General features: G+C 40.8%; 1 protein-coding gene across 1 annotated transcript in view; it reads left to right on the top strand.

The window, feature by feature from the left end:
- HECTD2 (HECT domain E3 ubiquitin protein ligase 2) overlaps nucleotides 1–23,984 on the top strand; it is a 375,065-nt gene that overhangs the window by 48,900 nt on the left and 302,181 nt on the right. Inside the window, exon 2 of the mRNA XM_053692327.1 lies at nucleotides 10,898–11,027. Coding sequence (XP_053548302.1) covers nucleotides 10,898–11,027 — 130 coding nt within the window. The remainder of the gene's footprint in view (nucleotides 1–10,897; nucleotides 11,028–23,984) is intronic.

Genomic DNA, 23,984 nt, shown 5'->3' on the forward strand with positions numbered 1-23,984 from the left:
GTTGCAATGTGGGGGGCTGGTGGTTTAGGGGTTAATAGGTTTATTTAGTTGTGGCGATGTCGGGGAGCAGTGAAATAGGGGTAAATAGATTTATTATAGTGTGGGCGATGTTGGGATGCAGGGGAATGTGGGTTAATAACTTTAGTATAGTGGCGGCGATATCGGGAGTGGCAGATTAGGGGTTAATAGATTTATTTAGGTGGCGGCGATATTTTGAGCGGCAGATTAGGGGTTAATAACATTATGTAGGTGTTGGCGATGTCAGGGGCCGCAGATTAGGTCTTAATAACATTATGTAAGTGTCGGCGATATTGGGGGCGGCAGATTAGGGGTTAATAACATTATGTAGGTGTCAGCTATGTCAGGGGCCGCAGATTAGGGGTTAATAACATTATGTAGGTGTCGGGGGCCGCAGATTAGGGGTGTTTAGACGTGGGGTTTATGTTAGGGTGTTAGGTTTAAACGTTACTTTTTTCCCCCCATAGACATCAATGGGGCTGTGTTACGGAGCTTTTCTTTCCACGATCGCATTGATGTCTATGGGGAAAGCGTGCACGAGCACATCAAAACAGCGCTTGTATTTTGTGCGGTATGGTGCTTAAAAGCACCATATCCCACGCACAAGCCGGCTATTTCAAAACTTGTGATGGCAGCGCTGTAGGAGGTTAAATAACGCAACTTTTGTTGCGTTCGTTAATTACCCTATAGTGCACATAACTTGTAATCTAGTTGTTTGTTTTTAAGTAATATACTAGAGACTTAAATTCATTTTTTTTTTCCTTCTAGGAAATGAGATAACTGCCAGGTGGTTCTTTATAATTATTTTGACTGAGGGAACTCCTATTTAGGTGAATAAGCATAGTATAAACCTTTTCTTTAGTAAATGGACTTCTCAGTTTAATTATTCTCATCATAAACACATACTATAATATATTAGTAGTATCTCTTTGTAGATTTAAGAAACGTTTTCATCTGTGAAAAGCACAACTGGGCTAAAAGAGGCTGCTCCTAGGTGGTAACTCACCATAGAACAAGCTGAAGTAGAGCTGTTGTTCGTTCCTGGTAGAGCGCTTCTCTCTTTGCATAAATCCTGGGAAGGTCTCTTTAAGGGTGATGGGGTAACCAGACATGGACTCCTTGCTAGTGTGCTAAGAGGAATATGGCTGCACCTCACTGATGAGGCCCAATGAAGGCTGAAACAATTGTCTGGGGTTGTCATGTTCTAATTTTTGCTCTAACTTTTTGTGTTATTTTGCATTCTTGTGGATGTCATTTCTTCAGTATATGATCCGAAGCCATGCTTATCTGTATATAGCCAAAGCCTAATTGAACACTAACATAATGGCATTGATTCGGGACTGCAGTTTTTCTGAGGTAATATATTTGGAAGGGAAATTAGAGCTGCTTATGTATCAGATTCTTAGGAGGATGTTTTTCTCAATTTTTTGCATCCATCTATAACCTCAAAATTGGTTTGCCCTTCCAAGAGGGGTAGGGCTTCTAATCTCATGTCAAGGGACATGGTATCCAACCTTCAGGGTCATACCCCACACTCCATGGGCCAGACCCCACAGTCTATAACCTACAGATCAGCAGAAGCCGCTTTCAGTTATAGGGCTCCAGCTCCAGGGCTAGGGTCAGAGCCCCCAATCTGCCCACTCTTAACTGCTGCACTAACTACTACAGCTTGCCCCAGCTCACAACCACTAGCATAGCACAACCACAGCAGAAGCCACTTTCAGAAATAGGGCTCCCACTCCAGGGCTAGGGTCAGGGCCCCCAATCTGCCCACCCTTAGCTGCTGCACTAACTACTACAGCTTGCCCCAGCTCATAGCCACTAGCGTAGCTAATCTTTGAACAGGGGACGCTGTGATTACTCACAGTTTGTGAGTGTGTTCACTCACTGTCACAACCACTTGCTCAGCTGTCACCACTGTACTACTCATTTAACTGTCTTGGTGACACAGCTAGTGGATCCCCTACCTGCCGGGCCCACGGACCATAACTTTTATGCCCCACTGTTCGGTCCACCCCTGCTTTCCAAATTATTAATTATTTTTGTATATATTCAAGAGCAACATTATAGTTATCATCAAAAAGTGTGCGTGGGTTAGAGGAGAAAAAGTTATTCTTAAATATAGCATTTTTGCTCTAGGGACAAATTCTATAAAGGGTTTTGAATTAACTTGATATCATTGGTATACTGAGGATTTCAGATTTAGAAGTTGTCCCTTAAAATACCTTACTCAACTTATACCCTTGAAAACTCCTGGTAAGACAGCGTGAGGGGATGAAACTGCTTACATTGCTATTGCTAATCATACTGAGTCAGTTGAAGAACCCAGTGATATTTTCCATGGGTTTAATTTCCGGGATAAAGCTCACGTGATTGACATGTTTATTGTTGGGAGGGGGGGTTGATCACTTGACAAGGAATTTAGCGTTTATTTTCTGATGAGAGTTTAGAAGGGAAGTAAGGTTGACACTACTCGGCAGGAGGTTTGCCTGGCTTTAGAATTAATAGTCTGACCCCCTGTATCTTGGGGAGTACAGTGTGCCCTAGTCAATATAGCTGAAAAAGGATAATAACTTCAGGACTAGTGATGCAATGCTAGGTAATAGACTTTTACTACATATCTTTCTATTTCTTTAAGCTGCCTTGTTGAACCCCAAACAGGAAGGTTGTATAATATATGTTGCAAAAGGATCAAACCATGTCTAGTATACCCTGGTGTCTTGGGGTTCTTTTCATTCTGGGAAATAATTTTTTAGGATTTTCTTTCCAAAGTGTCATCACTAAGAGGGACCCTGCTTTCTTACCCTTTTAAAATAAATAATTTGTCAATAAAGACTATGACCTTGCGCTTCTTTTAGGATAATATTATTTAGTTCACCTCTAAACTCTAAAATTTCTAGTTTGTTCATGATAGCTATATAGTCCTGGGTATACATGCTGTTTTTAAGATGGCCATTTGCTTAAAGAGATCTATATTCATCATGCTTTCAGAGTCTTTCCAGATTTTCATCAGGCTACTACATTTTGTGTAATGAATTCTAAAAAGATGGAAATGGGTTTAGCAGTCTTCTGATGGGTTAAAGAGAATACAATCTAGTCTCTATATGAAAGATTTGAAGGGCTCATCAAGCCAAGTTAGATCTTGTCATCTTGAGGCATCTTGAACTGGAATAAGGCACCTTGCTACACAAATCTGTGTTTGCTATGCCTGATTGGGTAGTGTAGAACTGTGAAAGGTCCTTTCTACAGGGACTCTAGTGATCATGCATCACATGAAGAATTATTCCCAGCTGTGGTTTAACCCATTGGTGGCAGCTATCAGGGATGTGGATGTGGTGCAGCTCCATCCCACAAGGAGAAGGTTTTTCTGTTTGAATGTGTGTGGCCCAGTGGCACCGTATTGCAGAAGGTCTTTTCCACAAAATCGGGTTTTGAGTGATCCAGTGCAGCTCTCGCACACCAAGGAATTAATGTGTAGGCCCTGAAGGAGTCCGTCTTCTGTTGCCTATTCAGTCTTAGGTGGTGTTTGCATTTTGGTATCTTCCACTCAATCAGAAACTCACGTTTTACTAGCGCTTAAGGGCTGCCCCCCCAAGTCAGAATTTGCTGTGATCTGAGATGTCATGGAAGAAAATGCAGCATGTCTGCAGAAAGAACAGGACATATGCAGGAACTTTTAGAATTTTCGCTTTGCAGCGCTGCTCCACATCAGGCTGTTCTGTTCAAACAGTGCTGTGCTCTGGCTTCACTGTGTAAGTTTTCCTTATCACAGTGCAACCAGAAATAAGCACTGTTTAAAGTGAACAGCCAAATACAGAGCAGCGCTGCAAACCGGCAGCACATTGATTGATTGTTTGATGGCTTTAAGACATTTTTTACCCCACCCCTAGCATTTCACAATTTGAAAAGTTGTGACACCTGAATGTAAAAAGATTTTGTGAGACATTTTATTACTACATTTTTAATGTGACCAAGAGCAAAGAAACAAATTTATTCAAGAGACATTTAAACAAAAAATCTGCAGCTAATTTACATTGCAATATTCAAATGATGCAATATATTATAACATTTTAAAAATGACTTTATCCTCCAGTTAATTAACACTTTGCAATTGAGCTAGCCTAATTTAATTTCAAAATGACTTCCTGCTCGGCCTCAGGTTAAAAGTGCTCAGCAAATAAAAACTCTAGCAATCTCCATTTCGGAAAAGATTGAGCCCTGCTCCCAAGATCTCCAGTCGCTGCCTAATTATCAGACCACAAACACTCATGGAATTCCAAGTGATGAATGTTCTTCATCAGTAAATAGTCAGAAAAAATGTAATCTAGCCTTGAGAAGAAGATATGAGGCATTAAGTAATGGGCAAATTCTTTAGCTGAGGGATGTAGGGCTTGCCAGATATCAAATAAATTATATTGGTATATTTATGAAATGTGATAGATTGGGGTCTAGGGGTATCTCTGGAGTGCACTCCTCCAATGATCTCTTATCATTATGTATATACCATATTAAAGGCTCCCTAGAGGAGACTATAGAATTGTTTGATCTGTGATAGCCTGGCCAAGTAAGTATGAAGGAATCACCCTTCCTTAGTATTCGGTAGGTATAAAGAGGCACATAAGAATTAAATAGTGGCCTTGCAAGTCTTTTTCAGTATAAATATGTTCATAGGCATCTATAGATTAAACTTTCATGATTGCCACTTCCCTCTCTTTCTTTTGATAAGATACGCATATAGTACAATTTGGTGGATTTTATTTATCATCGTTGGGATCAGGCCAATGGGTTTCCTGAATAAAGGCAACTTTGCCATGTTTTATATAAAGATAATTAGATAATAAATGCCTCTTAATAGTGGTATTGAGACCCTGGACATTAAGGGACAAGCATTTAACTGTGGACATAACTAGGATTATCAGTAACTAAGTATCAAGGGTAATAGTACCATGAGACCAAAATGAGGATAAAAAAAAGTAAGAGACCTGTCTCCAAAGAGTACAAGGTGCGAGAGGAGGAAAAAAAGGGGTAGAACTACAGTCATTATTATACCAAGTCTTAATAATAATGCAACTATACTGAGAACTAGCATAATGGACATGAATATTGATAGTGGACTTCCACTACCACATCTGTCCAGAGACAGATAAAGAGGGGGGTGTTAATGTAGTCATGGATACAGATAAATATCAAAATATGTCATTCATAGGGATAAAAGTGTACTATAAGACATTTGATGTAAAGAATAACTTATTTTGATATGAACAAATAAACATATCTTTGAAAAAAATCTGAAATGTCTGAAAAAATTTGTAGTGCTTTAAACTTTCCTGAAGGGGCTGCTACTCACGCCAAAGTAGTGGAGGCGAGCTATCATATTCATTGGTTTATTATTGGAAATCGAGTGAGGGCGGATTGCCCTCTGTACTTTGTTGATCTTAATATCTGAGCCCATGATGTGGCTAAGAACATTCCAAAAAAGTTCCTGCAGATATGCCTTTAGCTCTTGCTGTATCACAGTTTCTGGGATACTTCTGATTCTAATGTTATTCCTACGCAATCTTGTCTTCAAGGTCAAATAAATTAGCCTTGAGTGCTAAGCTGTTTTCAGCCATTTTCTGTGAGTATGAGACCAAATTTGTATGATCTGCTATCAAATCTTCCTGTTTCCTTTGAGGCACATCAGTACACTCACCTATAGATGCAATGGCCCATATTTATCAAGCTCCGTACGGAGCTGAAGGGCCGTGTTTCTGACGAGTCTTCAGACTCCATAACCTGTCCGCCTGCTCTGAGCAGGTGGACAGACATCGCCGGAAATCAACCCGATCGAGTACGATCAGGTTGATTTACACCCCCCTGCTGGTGGCCCATTGGCCGCGAGTCTGCAGGGGGCGGCGTTGCACCAGCAGCTCTTGTGAGCTGCTGGTGCAATGCTGAATTTGGCGAGCGTATTGCTCGCCGTATTCAGCGAGGTCTGGCGGACCTGATCCGCACTGTCGGATCAGGTCCGCCAGACCTTGATAAATAGGGGCCAATATCACTTCTAAGAATCATGATGAGTATCTAGTAAAGTCTTTTTGGTAGCCAACAGTTTGGAGCTTTCACCAGTTGCACTTTCAGTGAGTTCTGAAAAGGTAGAGTCTAGCAGCTGAGCAGAGATAGGAGAAGATTGTCAGTTTGACATCTCCTCATCTGAGTGAGCAGCATCCTCTTATTGTGAATGTTGAAAGTGATCTTTTACTGTGTGTTTAGAAGTAGGCAAAGCCTTTTGCTTCCTTTTTGTTTGATGAGCCATGTTGTAGTTTTAAAAGATCAGGTGACCGGTCACTTAAATGAATCAGGGGTAAGTGAATAAGTTGATCCACACAGTGCAGAAAATAACAAAGCATTAGTTGGTAATATATATCAAAAGGTTACACTCTCATCCTCATTTTGTGACAGCAACATCTTTAAATCTCCAGACAGACTAAGAATTTATGTTAAGCAAGGCCTAATAGCATTTGGTCTCCAACTATAGTTGCTGGTGTCAGGTAATACGCAGCAACCCAGAAACAGACTATATCCCTACTCAACCTGGGGACTTACCCACTAGTGGCAACACATGGAAATGGTTCAGTGGACTATATCCGTGTAAGGTGAGAAAATGGAAAGAGGAGGGAGAGCAGGTCTCCAGGTCTGTTACAGGAGCAGACCTAGCATTACAGCAAAGTGTTAAGGTAAATTGTATTACTGCCCTACCTCCCTGGCCAAAAACAGTGTAATGAGTCTGAAGAGGAGAGGGGTAAATAGGGTCGCTCAGTAATGTCCAAGTTTAGTAATTATAAGAGACTGTTACAATAAAAGCAGAGTTACACTGACCCTAAGCATCAGAAAATCTATATTACATCAACTCCAAACAAGTGGTTGGTTTTCCACGCAGTTGTAAAGCTGTGCAGTAGTTGCTAGTAATGTCCTCTGCCACTGCTAAGGGGTCAAGCAGAGCGTTTGGTAATCTGGAGTTCCGAAGGATGGCTAGTGCTGTGCTGATCTTTTGTGCCACTATGGTCATCAGTGTCAAAATACTTGACCTTAAAGCAGTGCTGTAGTTGCCAGTAATGTCCCCTGCCACTGCTAAGGGATCCAGCAGAGCCTCTGGCAATCACCATGGCTATGCTTTGGCACTCTTGGTGGTCTCAACTAGCAAGACCGATCAAAGGGCCCTGGCGCCACAGTAGAGTGTCCCACAGTTATTAGAGGGTGGGAGATATAGGTAAATCTCTGAATATGGAAGTTTTATCATTTGGTACCAGTAATGGCACAGAGCTACCAAACAGCACGTCTACTCCTGTTTCTTCCTACTCTGTTTCGTTACTCTCTCTTTTGTGAATTTGCTTCTATTGTGAGTGAAAGAAAAAAAAACATTTCTTATCTTAAATTCTATAAATCATATTTCTTTAATTAGTGCAGTAAAGTAATTTTAACAAACCCTATCTACAGATCTGTTGTTTCTATTTTGGATTTGTTTGCATTCAAAGAACAACGCAGGAGAGCATGAGCATCCATTTTAAAATTCTGTAGTGGATTTTACACTTAAAATAAAATGTATTAAAAAATATAAACACTTTATTAATTTTTTTTTACACTTTTATCACTTTAAGTGTTAACTGGGACAGAAGGGAAGTGACCATCACAAGCCAAAAAATAGGTTGTCATTTTAGATGTGATCACTGTGACTGGCTGTCACAGTGATCACATGACCATGGGTCACTTTTTGTGCATCACTGGACTAACTCACTCCTCAGGCATCCAGTGATTGGCCACTGAGCCTGAAACCAGCATGCACCAGGCCATGCTAGTATCTAGACTCCATTTTAAGTATTCAATCACTGTACTAGCTGTCACAGTGATTGTATACACATTAGCTGTCATTTTTGACAAATACTGTACTGCTGCTGGATAGCCTCACATGCAAGCTTCCAGCAGCAGCATGAGATACAGGCTAATCACAGCGTGTATTGCATGAACTGAGGCACAACTGACAGGCATGGGATGACAGGGACACCTTGTCCATGTGATCGCTAGCCTGGGGTGTCCTCTATTACGCTATTTCTGCACTGCTCACACCTGAAGCATGCAGAAATGGGGGCCGATTTATCAAAGTCTGGCGGACATGATACGCTATAGCGTATCATGTCCGCCAGATGTCGCTGAATGCTGACAGCATACGCTGTCGGCATTTAACATTGCATAAGCAGTTCTAGTGAACTGCTTGTGCAATGCCGCCCCCTGCAGAATCGCGGCCTATCGGCCGCTAGCAAACAATGTCAATTCACCCAATCGTATATGACCGGGCGGATAGATGTCTGCAGCCTCAGAGACAGCTGACGAGTTAAGGAGCAGCAGTCTTAAGAGCTGCACGGAAACAAGGGCATCAGGGGCCATTCAGCCCTTGATAAATCGGCCACATAGTGTGAGTGTGCCGATAGGAGTAATAGGGGCGCGCTTACAGCCCAGGACACAACCACTTTATACGGTACGGCGCAGGTTAATATTCTTGCTTTTCAAAAATTTTGCTTGGAGACTTCTCACAACATTACAGTCCCTCAGAAAGCAGTTTTTACAGGAAGTGGAACCAAGGAAATTGTAATGGCATATGGTTGTATAACTGGGCAAAGCAAAAAACATCCACAAGCTTCAATGAGAGATCAATGCTTCTCAATGCAAAGCCATAAGAAGTAAGTTATTAAATATATATAATTATTATGCAACTAAATTAACCATTTTTGCCACAGAAGCACATTTTACACTGAGCTGCTGTGGTATTTTCCAGAAAATTTATTGTTTTATTAAAGACTATCAACAGGAAAAAAGCTTTTTCACTTGCTCATTAAAATATATCAAATGCATTATTATAGTCCAAATGATTTCTGATGCCTGCTGGGCGAAATCAATTTTTTCAAGAGTACTGCATGAAATCTGCACTTGCTTAACAATAACCAAACTGGCCTTTTTGTTGTAAAATGCAAAATGTATTCAAGAGAAAACTATCCTGTGCAGAACTACCTATGGTGAGGTATGTAGTACATAAATAATAGGACAAAGGGATTTTGCTGAATGTGCTATAGTCAAAAAATGACCATGAATGGAAAATAACATTCAAATCTAAATAATTCTTCAGCAAACTTATACATTAACTAGTTTGGTGATGTCATCATTTCTAGTTTGTTGATGGCACAAAAAATTCCAGCTATATTACAATAATGTTCACACTTTATGATTTCACACTTTGGCGTAGATTTACCAAGCAGCGGATGCTGCTATCTACCCCTGTACTTTTCCGGCTCGCCGGAAATGTAAGTAAAGAAATAAAATAAAGAAAAAATAAGACCGCTGCTCCTTAACTCGCTTGCCACCTCTGAGGCGGCGGATGGCAATCAGCCCAATCGGATAGGATCAGGTTGATTGACACCCCCTGCTAGCGGCCGGTTGGCCGCGAATGTGCAGGGGGCGTCATTGCACAAGCATTTCACTAGAAATGCTTGTGCAATGATAAATGCCGACAGTGTATGTTGTCCACATTTATCGATGCCCGCACATAAATCTACCCCTTCATGTACAAGTTCAACTGTAGTTTTTAAATACATTTACCCATCTGGTAAAATAAAAAAATAGGTAACTAAAATAGATAAATTTTTGAATGTTTCTATCAAAGACAAGCAGAAAACCATAGCTTTTTACCTTAGATGTAGTAAATAATATTATGATACTTCGCATAGTAGAAATATTACCAAAATCTATGAAGCCTTTCTCCAGATTGATGGACTTAAAGGCATATTAAACCCAAATTTTTCTTTCATGATTCAGATAGAACTTAGAACTTAGAGCATGCAATTTCAAGCAACTTTCCAATTTACTCATATTATCAATTTGTCTTCGTTCTCTTGGTATCTTTAATTGAAAAAGCTGTAATTTAAGCTTTGGAGCCAGCCATTTTTTGTTTAGCACCCTGAGTAGCGATTGGTGGCTACATCTAGCCACCAATCAATGAGTGCCACCCAGGTTCTGAACCAAAAGACACTTGGCCAAAGTTTTAGATTGTCTATGCAGACTCAAGAGAATTTGGGAAAGTGACTATATGAAGTCATATTTGGTTGCATAATTAGTTATGCTAAGTAGTGTAATGTTTTACCAAGAATCCATTTTAACTGCTGGGGTGTATTAACTTTTACGGAAATGGCTCCTTTATATATCAATATATATTTTGTGCAAAAAAACAGATATATATATAAATATGTATTTATGAATAAATAGAACATATTCTTCTATGCGAAGAACATTGGAATGGGAAATATAAATGTTTTCATGTCGGGTTAAAGCACTTGAGAATATGAGACCGGGTTTGCGTAGCTTTTTTTCCCGCTTATGGTGCACAATATACTAAGTTCGGCTTTTGACGTGCGTCAGGTTACGATCAACTCATAATACGAGCGCAACCCGACGTGCGCAAAAAGCTTACTTTTAGCGGAGTTAATGCTCGAGCTGAAGCATTAAATCACACTCCACTTGTAATCTGTCCCTTAAAGGGATGTTCCTGCAGCTGCTTTGAATTCTATAAACTTGTATCAGCTTCTTGACTGAGCACAATGATTTTATGTAAACAGATATAATTATGATTTGAAATTGATCTAATCAGTGACCTGCTGTTCTGGTGTTGTGTATTGTACTTATGTTATGCTATGCTTCGCTGTACTATATCTATGCGATTATATAACACAACCGTTTTATTCTTTTGTTTGGGAATTAGATGTTATGTTCCCAAATGTTCCTATGACAGTACAGCGCACATGAGGGAAATCATTTGCAAAGCACATTTTACAGTAATTGCTTCCTTTAATTTCAGGGAATGGAGAGAGGAGCCAAGGGCCAGTTTTCAACCTTCAGTAATTTTATTTCAACAATCAACCAGAAGAAAGAAGCCGCTGGAAACCGAAACTCACCTACACAACTTGTTATACCGAACAACAAAAATGGTAAATTAACAATAAACAAAGCTAACTCTACTCAGCTTTAAAGGGACACTGACAGCAAAAGGAAATGTTTGGGCTTCAGATAGAGCATAAATATTTAAATAACTTTCTTCTGTTATCAAGTTTGCTCAGTTCTCTTGGTATCCTTTGTTAAAAAGCATATCTAGGTAGACTCTGGAGCAGCAATATACTACTGAGAGCTAGCTGCTGGGGACTTCATATACATGCCTCTTGTTATTAACTCACCAGATGTGTTTAACTAGCTCCCATTGATGCATTACTGCTCCTTCAACAAAGGATACCAAGAGAATGAAGGAAATTTGATAGTAAGTTGTTGGAAAGTTGTTTAAAATTATATGCGCTTTGTATTTTACAAAATACATTTGGGGGGTTTGTGTCCCTTTTATCTACAGCACAATGGGCTTACATTAAAGGGGCAGTCTAGTCAAAATTACACTTTAATGATTCAGATAGGGCATGCTATTTTAAACAACTTTTCTATTCACTTTTATCATCAAATTTGTTTTGTTCTCTTGGTATTCTTAGTTGAAAGCTAAACTTAGGTAGACTCATATGGCAATTCCTAAACCCTTGAAGGCAGCCCTTACCTCAATGCATTTGAAAGTTTTCACAGCTAGAGAATGTTAGTTCATGTGTGGCCACATAGATAAAATTGTGCTAAAATGCAAGTCTGACAAAAGAACTGAATAAGGGGGCAGTCTGCAGAGGCTTAGATACAAAGTAATCACAGAGATAAAAAGTGTATTAATATAACATTGTTGGTTATGCAAAACTGGGGAATGGGTAATAAATGGATTATCTATCTTTCTAAACAATACTTATAATACCAGATTATGTGCTATTCTGAGTGCTGAACCGCAATATTGATAGCACACCACTTGTAATGCAGGCCATTTCTGGGTTGCAAATCTAGAAATTCTCATATATTTGCTTGTGGTTCAGGAAACCAGTCATATTATATTTTATTTTTTTTAGACCAGCAAGGCAAAAGGGAAATTTAAAGGGACAGACTACTCCAGAATTTTTATTGTTTAAAAAGATAGATATTCCCTTTATTAACTATTTCCTGTTTTTTCAGTTCTTTTGAGAGACTTGCATTTTAGTGACTCATAAATAACTCCACGGGAGTGAGCACAATGTTATCTATATGGCATATGAACTAGCACTGTCTAGCTGTGAAAAACTGTCAAAATGCACCAAGATAAGAGGCGGCCTTCAAGGGCTTAGAAATTAGCATATGAGCCTACCTAGGTTTAGCTTTCAAGAAAAAATACAAAGAGAACAAAGCAAATTTGATGATTAAAGTAATGTGGAAAGTTGTACAATTGCATACCCTATCTGAATCATGAAAGTTTAATTTAGCCTGTCCCTTTAAGTAAGGTTTTATACATGTAGCACATCAGCAATTAAGCAATGAAAATCAAAAACAGTTCAGGATTGCATCTCTTTAGATAGAGATAGATGTGATTAAACTTGTTCTCTGATCTGAGCAATCACAGTGTAAAACACTGCAATATCCTTTACATTTCACCACACATCAGCCACTTTAGTCTATGTGGGTAAGTGGAACAAGCACTATAGGTATTTTCCTGGAAAAGTTTGGAAAATAAATAATGACTGAATATTGTAGGGTTAGCTAAACATTTTATAAGGATAACGTTTAGATTTTAACCCCTTAAGAACCGGGTATTTCAGACTAAAACTTCCCCAAAAGACCAGCGCATTTTTGCCATCACTACATTTAAACAGAAATAGAACCTTTTTATATTTACCTATCAAAACTATATATTTTTTTTAGTAGACAACCCAAAGTATTGATCTAGGCCCATTTTAGTATATTCATGCCACAATTTCACTGCCAAATGCGATCAAATAAAAAAAATAGTTCATTTTTTCAGAAATTTTTTGACAATTTTTTTTGCCAAAATCTTTAACATTTTCACAAACTTTAGTTTTCTTACTGAAATTATTTACAAACAGCTTGTGCAATCATGGCACAAATGGTTGTAAAAGCTTCTCTGGGATTCCATTTGTTCAGAAATAGCAGACATTAATAGCTTTGCCATTGCTTTTTGGTAATTAGTAGGCCGCTAATTGCAGCTGCGAACCACACTTTTATTATTACCCTCCTATCTGACACTTCCCACTACCTGATCCCTCTCAAACAGCTCTCTTCCCTCCCCCCAATGGTCACCCCCATATTAGGTACTGGCAGAAAGTCTGCCAGTATGAAAATATAAGGCTTATTTTTAATACATTTTTTTTAATTTTCTGCAGTGTAGGATCCCCACTTACCATCAAACCTCCCTGACCCCCCCCCCCCCAAACAGCTATCTAAACCTCCACCCTCTACCTATTAGCCACCATCTTAGGTACTGGCAGCTGTCTGCCAGTACCCAGTTTGCTGTAACTTTTAATAATTTTTTTCTTAACCTACCCCCTCATTAACCTACCCCTTCCCCCTCCTAGATTGCTTTCTCACCCTCTAATCCCCTTTCAGCTATAGGAGCCCCCTCTCCCTCCTCCCTCTCCCTCCTCCCTCTCCCTCCTTCCCACTCACTGCCGTTGTACACTGCTCTAAACATTTTTTTCCATATAATAGCATTCCCACGTGCTTCCCCCCTCCAGCGATTAGCCGCCCACCCGCATCCCTCCTAACCTTCCCACACCACCAACGATAGGCACCACTGCTGTCTGATGCATTGGTAACTCTGCACGTCTATTTTTGCACTGCCCCACTCATGGGGCATGCAGAAATAGCGCAATCTCGCTACTTTTAGCGAGATTGCGACAGAGAGAGGCCCAGGACAGCAGCGTCGTACAGGGTACATCGTTGGTCCTTAAGGGCTTAACGACCAGTGTTGTACAGGGTATGTTGGTGGTCGTTAAGGGGTTAATTTATCTTTAACTTTGCAATTTTTCAGTCATAGTGAGTCCATGCAGTTTAAAAAAAGAAAACCTTTTATACTATTTTAATCTTCATTTAGAAGTTTTGTTCTAGTTTAAAGGGACAGTAACATCAAAATTAAACATATGAGTCAGATAATGCATACAATTTTCAACAACTTTCCAATTTATTTATTTTATAAAATGTGCATCATTCTCCTGGTATCCTTTTTTTGAAGAGTAGATAATGAACCACTAGGAGCTAGATGAACACATCTGGTGAGCCAATGACAAGCAGCATATATGTGCAGCCACCAATCACCAGCTAGCTCCCAGTACTTATTTGTTATTGCTACGAAGTAGCAGTTCCAGAACTTAAAATTTTGGCTAACAAAGGTGCAGAAAAGTTGAAAAGGAAACAAAAAGGTAATGTTTTATCTGAATCATTAACATTTAGTTTTGACTTTACTGTTTCTTTAAGTTTCTTATGCAACTATCTTATAAAGCTTTGCAGACAATGCCACTTCTCAGTGTTATATCTTAAAGAACAAAGTGCTCTTCAGTCTTGTTTAAAATGTATATTCTTGTCTATTTCTATTTATAACAGCCTAAGAGAAAAGAAACATTTTTTTTTTTCAATTGCAAAACAGCTGTTAACAAATGGTTGTTTGGGCCCAAATATTGATTTTTTTTGTCAATATTCCTGTGAGAAACAAAACAGATTTTTTCTTAAAGTACAAAATCGAGAAATCTGACTGTAAAATGTATACAATTTATCTTTTTTTTTTTTTTTAGTCAAACAATATTAAATGACAGTTGGGTGATTGTTGGAGAATTTTTATCATAATTAGATAAAAGGACATTAAAACTCTTTTTTTTTTTTTTAAAGGAACATGAAACCCCAAATATTACTTTTATGATTCAGATAGAGCACATTATTTTAAACAACTTTCCAGTTGTCGGTAAGACTGATCATAAAAATAGTTGTCAATTAATCTCATTATCCCCAAGGCAGAACATGCTGCAATCTGCTATGTCATCACAGAAAATGCAGCCTGTCTGCAGAAAGGAGCCCAGAAAAATCTGGGTTTGCAATTAATTAAAACATAATAAAAAAAGAAAAACATTTTTAACACATTTCTTCCACACTTTGGGGCCTATGTATCAAAAGTCTTGCGGACCTGATCCGACAGTGCGGATTAGGTCCGCAAGACCTCGCTGAACGCGGAGAGCAATACGCTCTCCGCATTCAGCATTGCACCAGCAGCTCACAAGAGCTGCTGGTGCAACACCGCCCCCTGCAGACTCGTGGCCAATGGGCCGCCAGCAGGGAGGTGTCAATCAACCCGATCGTACTCGATCGGGTTGAAGTGTGGCGATTCCTGTCTGCCTGCTCAGCGCAGGCGGACAGGGTTATAGAGCAACGGGCCCGCAAAACACGGGCCCGTAAGCATCATACGGAGCTTGATAAATGGGCCTCATTATCTCCATATCTATTTTCTGTCCCGCTTATGAAGGGATTGTTACGACATCCGGACACCGTTAGAAATCATATGTTTGTGTAATGGAAGTGGCTACAAAGGCGTTATTTGGTTGCTAGGTAATGGTGGGTGCATGGCATACCGGCCTACATTGTGAGCTCTCCGACAGCCCCCCACCCCTCTGTTGCACAACACAACCATGGCATACTCCCAGGGCTCCCCATTGTCTGTGGACTCACAGCACCAGCTCGTTCCATCTTGACACCATGAAGGAAGCAGTAAGGGAAGTGGCTTCAAAGGCATTCTTTGGTTGTTATCAGGACACTGCAGACCTCTGCCCCAGTCCCCCCTCTGTTTGCACAACACAGACGTGGGCTCACGGTATAAACACAGCAAAGCACAATTTTTTTCAATGAGGTGATGCCGAATTGCTAGCATGCTATTGTCTAAGAGGTGGAAACACCACCTCATTGAGGAAATAGTGTTTTGCCGTGGGTTGCCAGAGGCACTTAGCTCGGCAAAACTCGCTGTAAACAAAGGAACTTTCAGCATGAAGTTTTTTTTAAATACAATTCCTGGCCACCAGGAGGAGGCAAAAACACCCCAAACAAGTCTATACATATCCCTCCCACTTCCCCTACCCTCCAGTAGTTCTTTGCCTGGTCTAGGTAGGCAGAGAGAGTTGCTCAGAATAGCTAGGGATTACATATCCATATAAATCTCAAAGGAGTATAGTTATATATAATACTGGTTGATGCTGGGTTTCTCATGCCTACTGATAACACAATGTATTCATTATGGGTGAGTTGTCCTCTCTTTCATGGCATTTTGTCTAATGGGTGAGTTGTCCCCTCTTTCATGGCATTTTGTCTAATGAAGAGGAGGTATAATGCTGTGTTTCCCACTACATTACAGACTCATTATGAGTGCATTGTCCCCTATTTCATGGCATTTTGTCTAATAAAGAGGAGGTATAAGTCTTGTCCCTGTGTTACGTGTTAGCCCCCTTGACAGATGGCAGCTTGCCACTGCTATCCAGAATACCGGGAAGGGATGTGCTTTAGCATGGTGGTATGCAGGCTGTGGACAAGCATTGGTGCTTATATGGACCTTTTAGGAGCATTAGTTAGTTTCAGCTAGGTGATTGTACAGGAGCCGCAAACATGGTTGGTGGTCTGGTCATCCCGGGCCTACCATTATACTGTCCGGAATACACCTGATGTTGCCTTGCGTCGGGAGTTAAGCAGATTGAGACCAGGTCTCTAAGGTTCATGTTGTGCAGATCGTTCCTTACGATCCTCTAGTTACTTCAAACTGCAGGCTTCATTCTAATACAGGCCTTAGTGGTGGGAGGCGACATTGCCCCTAACCGGGTATGCCGTTCTTTCACGCCATTTCCTTGCAATAGTTCTGTGGGAGAGTGGTGGAATCGTGACTCGGCTGGTTTGAAGGTGGTAAGATACCCTAAACTGGACTTTCAAGGGGACAGTTGTGTGTGTGGGGATAGAATATCCATCTGTGCTGTTCACAATATCTGATTGAAGTATAATAGCTGACTCTGTGGAGAGTCTAGTGGATTCTCCTTTGGGGGACTCTGTTGATAATAATAAATGTTTGTTGCTCAGTCTCTCTGAGCCCAATGACAAAGCTTTGCTTCTTTTGTCTCTCGTATGTTCTGAGATCGTAGGGAGGCCCAGGCTGTAAGACTGTGACTGAGGTTCCAGGTTCATCATCTGTAGTGGATCCCACTGGGACTCCCAAGCCCTCGCCTAAGGGGTATATATACAGTATTATATATATATATATATATCAATGTCCTTAGAGGATAAGCACAGTCCTTCGATATCCACAATTGCCAGGGTGCACATTAAATGTACAGGTGAAACTCGAAAAATTAGAATATCGTGCAAAAGTTCATTTATTTCACTAATGCAACTTAAAAGGTGAAACTAATATATGAGATGGACTCATTACATGCAAAGCAAGATAGTTCAAGTCGTGATTTGTCATAATTGTGATGATTATGGCTTACAGCTCATGAAAACCCCAAATCCACAATCTCAGAAAATTAGAATATTACATACAATCAATAAAACAAGGATTGTACATAGAACAATATCGGACCTCTAAAAAGTATAAGCATGCATACTGTATGTACTCAGTACTTGGCTTGGGCCCCTTTTGCAGCAATTACTGCCTCAATGTGGCGTGGCATGGAAGCTATCAGCCTGTGGCACTGCTGAGGTGTTATGGAAGACCAGGAGGCTTCAATAGCGGCCTTCAGCTCTTCTGCATTGTTCGGTCTCATGTCTCTCATCTTTCTCTTAGCCTGATGAAACAGCATTATCTGTAGCTGAGAAACGCGTCGCTATCCCCAGTGTAATTAATAAAGATTACACTCTTTTACTATCCCTTGCTCCTGTGCTTTTAATATTGAGACTGCCGTCTTCACCTGACGTTACCTCATATTGGCATCATCTGATTGGCCCATTTGGTCACCTGTCTTCAGGTCAGACGCATCTTGACTCCTCGCTGAGTCTTACGGGCGACTGTGTAGGTCCCGTATCGCTTTGTACGGCACTCCGGTTGTGCTGCTGCTTCTGGTGAGTTGCCATTGCTGGAGGCTCTGGCCGTGTTATCGCTGGTTGTTTTAGACTATACTACTCGATGTGGCGCCTCTTTTTGTCTTCTACAGGTCTTATCTGATCCATCCACCAAGAGTGCCGCCTCACTTACTGACTCTCTCTTCCATCTGTATGCTGTCACGAGCGCACCTCTTTTGGGATATCCGACATCTCTCCTTCTGAACTTGGCAATGCCCCATAGATTCTCTATGGAGTTCAGGTCAGGCAAGTTTGCTGGCCAATTAAGCACAGTAATCCCATAGTCATTGAACCAGGTTTTGGTGCTTTTGGCAGTGTGGGCAGGTGCCAAGTCCTGCTGGAAAATGAAGTCAGCATCCCCATAGAGCTCCTCTGTGGAAGGAAGCATGAAGTGCTCCAAAATCTCCTGGTAGGCGGCTGTGTTAACCCTGGACTTAATTAAGCACAGTAGACCAACACCAGCAGATGACATGGCTCCCCAAATCAACACAGACTGTGGAAACTTCACACTGGACTTCAAGCACCTTGCAGTGTGTGCCTCTCCATTCTTCCTCCATACTCTGGGTCCTTGGTTTCCAAATGAGATGCAAAATTTGCTCTCATCAGAAAAGAGGACTTTGGACCACTGAGCAACAGACCAGGTCTGTTTTTCTTTGGCCCAGGTAAGACGCTTCTGATGTTGTTTGTTGTTCAGGAGTGGCTTGACAAGAGGAAAACGACATTTGAAGCCCATGTCCAGGATCTGTCTGTGTGTGGTGGCTCTTGATGCACTGACTCCAGTCTAAGTCCACTCCTTGTGAAAGTCTCCAACACTTTTGAATGGCCTTTTCCTGACAATCCTCTCCAGGCTGCGGTCATCCCTGCTGCTTTTGCACCTTTTTCTTCCACACTTTTCCCTTCCACATAACTTTCTATTAATGTGCTTTGATACAGCACTTTGGGAACATCCAACTTCTTTTTTATGGTTTTCTGCACAACTGTCAGGTCAGCAGTCTTTCCCATGATTGTGATTCCTACTGAACCAGACTGAGAGACCATTTAAAGGCTCAGGAACCCTTTGCAGGTGTTATGGCTTAATTAGCTGATTAGAGTGGGACACTTTGAGCCTAGAATATTGCACCTTTTCACAATATTCTAATTTTCTGAGATTGTGGATTTGGGGTTTTCATGAGCTGTAAGCCATAATCATCACAATTATGACAAATCACGGCTTGAACTATCTTGCTTTGCATGTAATGAGTCTATCTCATATATTAGTTTCACCTTTTAAGTTGCATTAGTGAAATAAATGAACTTTTGCACGATATTCTAAATTTTTCTAATTTCATCTGTAGTAGTATGCCAAAGTGAAAAAACGGCACTCACTGGGCTTATATAAAAAATAATCTTATATGTATGCTTTTAGGTTCACTGAGGTGGGCCATATTGGGGCATTTGACAAAGGAGTTAGAGGAACTCCGAAACATTATGTCATTTTATATTTTGTTACATTAAAGATAATTTTTTATATAAGTCCAGTGAGTGCCGTTTTTTCACTTTGGTATATATATATATATATATATATATATATATATACCTGTCCCACAGTCCACATGGGAGGTTTCAATTGCTCCAGGGCTTGGTGGAGAGAATGACTAAACTCTTGCTGGGTTGAGTCTGTTTATTGACAAACTTATGGCCCCATTATGGATCGATGAAGCAGAGAAATTAAGTGATGGCCACGTAATAGGGGATATAGTATACTTGTCTGTGGTCGGTATCCCGGATGTGGTGATAGCCACCATGGCTGTCAATTCTGTAAGGACTTCTGAAAGGGATCCTTCAGTTGGTTTCAAGAAGGAATTTGCTTCCTTTGATCTTAAAGCGGGTGATTCGCAGGACTCTGTGGAGGGAATGACTCGGTTTGATGTGAAGCATTTTCTGACTTTTCTGGACAGGGTCTTGTCTACCCTGGAGATCCGGGGGCTATGTTGTTTGGAGAAGGTTTTTTTCCTAGTATGAGCTTGGGGCCTAGTCCTAGGTCAAGAAACCCAGATGTTTTCCCTGTTTTACGTATTATTGATGAAATAATTTCTAGGGAAAAGGAGGGGATAGGCTGTCCATTTGTTTCTTCGGATGTTTTTAACAGTTTGTTTCCTGTCCCAGAGAAACATGTGGAAGCCTTCCCCAGCGGGGGCTTAGAGGAATATTTCAGGGCGCTGACCCTTTAGTCTGGGGTTTTGTTTAAGCCATCAGTGGGCATTACTGCAGTTTCAGAAGCTGCTAAATCCTGGTCTGATTCGATAGTGAAGTGGATTAGGGTGATTTCCCTGGAGGAGAAAGCCGGACAGATAGCTCAGCATGCTAATGCACTATGGCTGAACTCTGTAGCAACCCGAGGGTTGCAAGTTTGATCCCCGGCAAGTTCCACTCAGCCTTTCATCCTTCCAAAGTCGATAAAATGAGCAACGCCTTGAAACCCTTACGGGTCATGCTTTACAAGTACCCAATTCATATATACATCTCAGCTTTTTGCTATCCTGCACATTGTTCTCATCACCGCAAGGATTTCCGATGTTGCAGATTTGGCTAGGTGAGTCCTGTGGGTTTTTTCACAGTCGGGGATCATATTCCTGAGTATGACCTCTTATCTTCGTCTATTAGGGGCAGAGCCTTAGTTGGTTAGACTTTAATCGACCCTGTCAACTCAGTCAGGGGTGACAGTGGGGTTTCAGTCATATTGAGTCCAACAGGTAAACCGATGGAGAAGTGCATGAACACACATCAGTCTGTGTCTCAAAGGACATCCAGAAAGACTCCCGGCAATGTTTTTGTGCTGCGCAGCTCAGAGGATCATCCTTATTCTGCTAGACATAATGAGAGCATTGAACCTGATTGGACGACAAGCCGCATAAGGGGAAGACTTTCTCTGTATCAGAAGGATTGGGCCCGGTCAGTCTGGGACACATGGGTGCTGATTATCATCCTTTATCAACGGGGTAAGACAGCACACTCTCCATAGTGGGGCAAGGAAAGAGACTAGCCAGGTCTCCACTGAACTACAAACAATCACATATTTCAGCGACCGAGTATCTTTTAAAAGACCTTTATTTTTTTAGGCAGAGTCCATAAGTATTTGTTATAATTATGGACCCTGCCTAAGAAAATAAAGGTCTTTTAAAAAATACTCGGTGGCTGGAAAATTTGATTGCTGGATATAATCCATCAGGACTACAAGTTCTGTTTTAAGTCCCGTCCTCCAAAGGATCGTTTTGTGCCATCAAAGGTTCTGGAGGATTTCGTCAAAAGGGAGGCTGTCTTTCGTTGTCTGGAAGACCTCCTTGGTATGGGAGCTATAGTCTCTGTTTTGAAGTCTGAGAGGGTTTTTAGTCTATCCTCTATGTAGTTCCACAGGAGGAAGGAGTATTCCGTCCTATTTTGGAGTTGAAGGATTTAAACAGTTGAATTCTGTTCAATTTCTGATCTTTATGGCAGAATCGTTGATCTCCTTTCTTTTCCTAGCTGAGGAGGGTCAATCTATGTCTACCATTGTATTTAAAGATGCTTTCCTTCACATCCCGATGCATAGGGATTATTTTCATTTCTTGCGTTTTACTGTTCTAAATCTTGTGGTTCCATTGAAGCACATGGCTCTTGGGATCAAGAGGAAGTGTCTTTCCCTATCAATATTCTGGAATTAAGGGCTATTTATAATGCGCCTTTAGAGTGGCCTCATTTGACTTGCTCTCAATTTATTCAGTTCCATCAGAACTGTAAGCCTATATCAACCTTCAGGGAGGTGCCCGGAATCCTCTGGCTATGCAGGAAGTATCTTGCATTCTGCGGTGGGCAGAGAGGTACCAATGTCAACTCTCAGCCTTGCATATTCCAGGGATGGAGCATTTGGAGGTAGGCTTGTTGAATAGTCAGACTCTTCATTTGGAATAATGGTCTTTAAATCAGGAAGTTTTTCAGGAAATAACCCGTCATTGGGGTATTCCCGATATAGATTTGATGGCCTCCTGCTTCAATGCTAAGCTTCCGAGGTATGGTGCTAGGACTAGGAATTCTAGGGCAGAGCTACAACTTGGTCTACCTATTCCCTCTTATTGTTCTTCTTCTCCGAGTGCTGTCTTGGATCAAACAACAGGGGGGGGGGGTGTTCCTACTATTCTAATCGCCCCTGTGTGGCCGCACAGGCTTTGGTATGCTAATTTAGTGAGAATGTCTTCTGCTCCTCCTTGGGGACTGTCTCTTCACCATGATTTGTTGTCTCAGGGTCCTTTGAGGATCTTGATACCTTGAAGTTAACTTCCTGGAGATTGAACGGTTGAGAGATGGTTCGCTCATAGAATATTTCTCTCTTTTCAGGTCGGATGACCTATTTTTTCTTCCGGTTCTTGTTTTCTTGGTCATTGTTATTTGTTTAGTGGAGAGTGTTTCTCTTCATGTTTCTTTATTGTTTTCAAAAGGCATTGGAGTTGGACCACAATATATATGTTTGCTCAAGGACCATTTTTGGTCCTTTTCTCTGTTGATTGTCTGTTTGCATTGGGCTGGTGTTCGCCCTCCTTTGTTATTAGTTGCTCCTTAGGGGGCATATTAATTTCATTGTTTGTAAAGTTTATTTGAGCTTTTGTTTTATGTGACTGCGTCTTCTAGGAGAAGGTGTTCGTTGGAGTTGTTCTGTATTTTTTAGTGGGATGAATCTCCTTTTTGTGATGAGAGTCCATTCAGGGAGACCTGTGGGGTAATAGGCATGATTCTTTGGTCAGGGTCTTTTGGCTTGGGCCCTCAGATTAAGATCTCAGTGGAGTGGGGAGCAGTGTTTTCTACGATCTAGTTTTGTTTTCCCTTGTTTAGTAAGATGTTCTGGGTGAAGAATATTTTTGGGAAGGTGCCTTATACTTGGACAGCCTTTCCTTTTCTTCCTGCCTGAACATTCGTAAACTCCACAGCTTGGGTATTGGTTTCCCATAGGTCATGAATGTCATTGTGGACTCTCACTGCCAAGAGGGAAATTAAATCATCAGATAAGATCATTTTAGTTTTTCCTGATTTTCCTGACATTTAAAATAGCAAATTTTGCTTTTACCAGCGAGCAAAATGGGGTTTATCACAGCAAGCGTGTCGGAAGTAGAGCGTGTATTACAGGTTGAAAGCAAACGCAAATACAACACAGGCTTATATATAAAAAAATGCGGCATAATTATTGACACCCCTATGAATTCAAATGATAAAAATATATTTTAAGTATATTCCAATTGATATTTTACATTTTTTAGTACACCTGGGTGACTAGGAACAGGAAATTCTTGAACCATGACTTCCTGTTTCACAGGGTTATAAATATAACACATAGGACAAAATCCCTTAGTCATTCAACAGAATGGGTAAAACCAAGGAATACAGCTGTGATGTGCAGCAAAAGGTTGTTGAGCTTCACAAAGTGGCTATAAGAAAATAGCAAAAACATTGAAAATGCCCATGTCCACCATCGGGCAATAATTGAGAAGTTATGAATCAACCTGGAAGGGGACGTGTGTCTATATTGTCTCAATGCACTGTGAAGAGGATGGTTCGAGTGGCCAAAATATCTCCAAGGATTACAGCTGGAGAATTGCAGAATTTAGTTGCGACTTGGGGTCAGAAAGTCTCCAAAACTACAATCCAACGCCACCTACATCACCACAAGTTGTTTGTAAGGGTTTCAAGAAAAAACCTCTGATATAATCCAGAAACAAACTCAAGCATCTTCAGTTTGCCAGACACTACTGGAACTTCTAATGGGATCGGGTTCTATGGTCAGATAAAACCAAAATAGATATTTTTTGGCAATAAACACCAGAGGTGGGTTTGGTGCACACAGAGAGCTATTCATATGGAAAAGTACCTCATGCCCACCGTTTACTGTGTTGGCGGCTCTTTCATGTTTTGGGGATGTTTTTCTGTCAGAGGACCTGGACATTTTGTTAGGGTACATGGCATCA

Source organism: Bombina bombina, chromosome 9 (assembly GCF_027579735.1).
Source record: "Bombina bombina isolate aBomBom1 chromosome 9, aBomBom1.pri, whole genome shotgun sequence".
Taxonomy (NCBI): Eukaryota; Metazoa; Chordata; class Amphibia; order Anura; family Bombinatoridae; genus Bombina; species Bombina bombina.